At 41.6% G+C, this 1,992-nt stretch overlaps 1 protein-coding gene across 6 annotated transcripts in view; it reads right to left on the bottom strand.

The window, feature by feature from the left end:
* The window catches only part of LOC116693742 (suppressor of tumorigenicity 7 protein homolog), a 58,584-nt gene that overhangs the window by 28,308 nt on the left and 28,284 nt on the right, over positions 1-1,992 (bottom strand). For 4 of the 6 annotated variants that reach the window (XM_032522961.1, XM_032522960.1, XM_032522964.1 and 1 more), the window contains exon 1: positions 1,837-1,992. This exon is cut by the window's right edge. The exons of the other annotated variants lie outside the window; for them this stretch is intronic. In XM_032522961.1, coding sequence (XP_032378852.1) covers positions 1,837-1,873 — 37 coding nt within the window. In that variant the 5' untranslated portion in view covers positions 1,874-1,992. The remainder of the gene's footprint in view (positions 1-1,836) is intronic. 6 annotated transcript variants of the gene reach the window in all.

Below are 1,992 nucleotides of genomic sequence, written 5' to 3'. Positions count from 1 at the left end.
AATAACTGAAAACATGTCTTATATTCAAGTTTCTTCGAAGTAGCCACACAGTAATACACCAAAGGTGGCGGAGCCGGCGTGCAAGGCGCTTGGCCTGCCATCAGGAGGAACTTGGGGTGCAGTGTGATGCTCAAGGACGAATTGACATGCAGACCGAACCGCCGACCTTGAGATTAAAAGAAGACACGCTCTACCTTCTGAGCCCCAGCCGCCCTCAGCTGTAATACCAGCGCTGCTCAATGTTAGGCTCCTCAAATTTATGTTGAGCATGAGAAGGAAATACAGAGAGAAATAAAAAAAGAGAGAGCGTGTCGTCCAAGGACAGAGAGAGATAACAAACTCAAACTCAAAATCTCTCATTAAAAAAATCTGAAAATCTATTTTTGGTGTCAGCAGAAATACCTCCAAACAATGGATGTCGAGCCCAGCTGGTTCTTTTTCCCTAATGTGCAGAAACAAGAGTTCAAAGAGAGATTGTGTATTTAGGGTCGCCTAAATTACAAGATACACACTTGGAAGAGACTGACAGCAGTAGATCTTACTTCAAAACTTTAATTTGACTTTGGCCTCTGAGTATCTGAGCATTCAAGATCCAAGAGATCATCATCAATGTGTTCTTTGATGCTGCCAGAAAGTGCAGTAACTTTGTCTTTGCTAGCTAGAAAATAGCATAACTGTTCTTCAAGCTGTGTTCTCTTCATTTATTTTTACGGTGTTGTTCTGATTTTTAAATGTCTGTTGAAAAAATACAAATTGCCATGTGGAGCCCTGAGATTCTTTGGCAGTATTATCATTATGTATTCTTTGCTTTGCTTGCTGGCTGATGCTAAGGCAGTTCCCTGGCTGTATTTCTTTCAAACAACAACAACTCAAATGAAGCTCAGCGCAAATACTTTAAGGAAGACCTCTAATAACTTCAATCACCGCTCTCTCTTCCTAAAACTATTCAGCGGTTTAGAGGCGTTCACTTATCAGTAAACCAACCAGATTGGCCACAAAATCCATGATCCAATCACAGCATGACATCCTGCTTTAAATCTCTTCTCTCCGTTGCTGTTAGCTGTCTTTTCTCGCCTTCCGCCTCCAATCATCATCAACCACGGCATCCTAAGTCCCCTTCCTTCATTCAGGCTCCCTCAACACCATCATCATTGTCTTGGCTCTATCGGGGGACATATGTTTTGGACTCTCTACCCCTTTCAAAATTATTCTAACACGATGGAGTCTAATCTCCAAAGACTCTGTACATTTCATATTATGCATATGTACAATACATATTTGCATATTTGCAACAAAGTCTGTCCTGGTTGAAATGATGTGTGGGAGGCTGCAAAGGCTGACACAATCTGTCAAACAACCTTTGATTTTTAATTATTTTCCAAAACCATAGAGAGCAAAATTAAATAATGAAAACAAACATATGGGACAACAGAAAATAAAGACAAAGATTGAATGACGTTCCCTCTCGCTACCCCGGGCTTAATCTAGCTCGGCTCAACAAGCCACTATGTAAACACAGATATCTGCTTCAGCTAGTGTATTCTTTACACACGCACAGACACACACACACACACACACACACACACAACACACACACACAACTAAGACATGAAGAGGAAAGCACACAAACACACACAGCCAGCAGGCCTTCGCCCACGCGCTGAGCAAACTGTCTACCTCATGAATATCAATACAAAATGTACAGGGCCACCTGCTGTACTCAATACAAAGGCCATGTGCAAGGGAAAATATCAGAAACACCGCTACCTTGCAGTTACTGACTACACAAAGTGTGTCTTTAACGAACCAAATAAAGCAAAATATCACATTACTTACCCTCCATTCCATTGAAACATCCACTAGAGCCACACATACATAGGCCTTTCTCCTTTTAAGTAAAAAATATCTTTGGCAAAAGATGCAGCAGCTAGCCGTCTTTCATTGGGCACATTTATTAGTGTGTGTGTGTGTGTGTGTGTGTGTGTGTGTGTG

Source organism: Etheostoma spectabile, chromosome 8 (genome assembly GCF_008692095.1).
Source record: "Etheostoma spectabile isolate EspeVRDwgs_2016 chromosome 8, UIUC_Espe_1.0, whole genome shotgun sequence".
Classification (NCBI taxonomy): Eukaryota; Metazoa; Chordata; class Actinopteri; order Perciformes; family Percidae; genus Etheostoma; species Etheostoma spectabile.
Note: the sequence above shows the minus strand (reverse complement) of the source record. Positions and strands in the feature narration are given on the sequence as shown.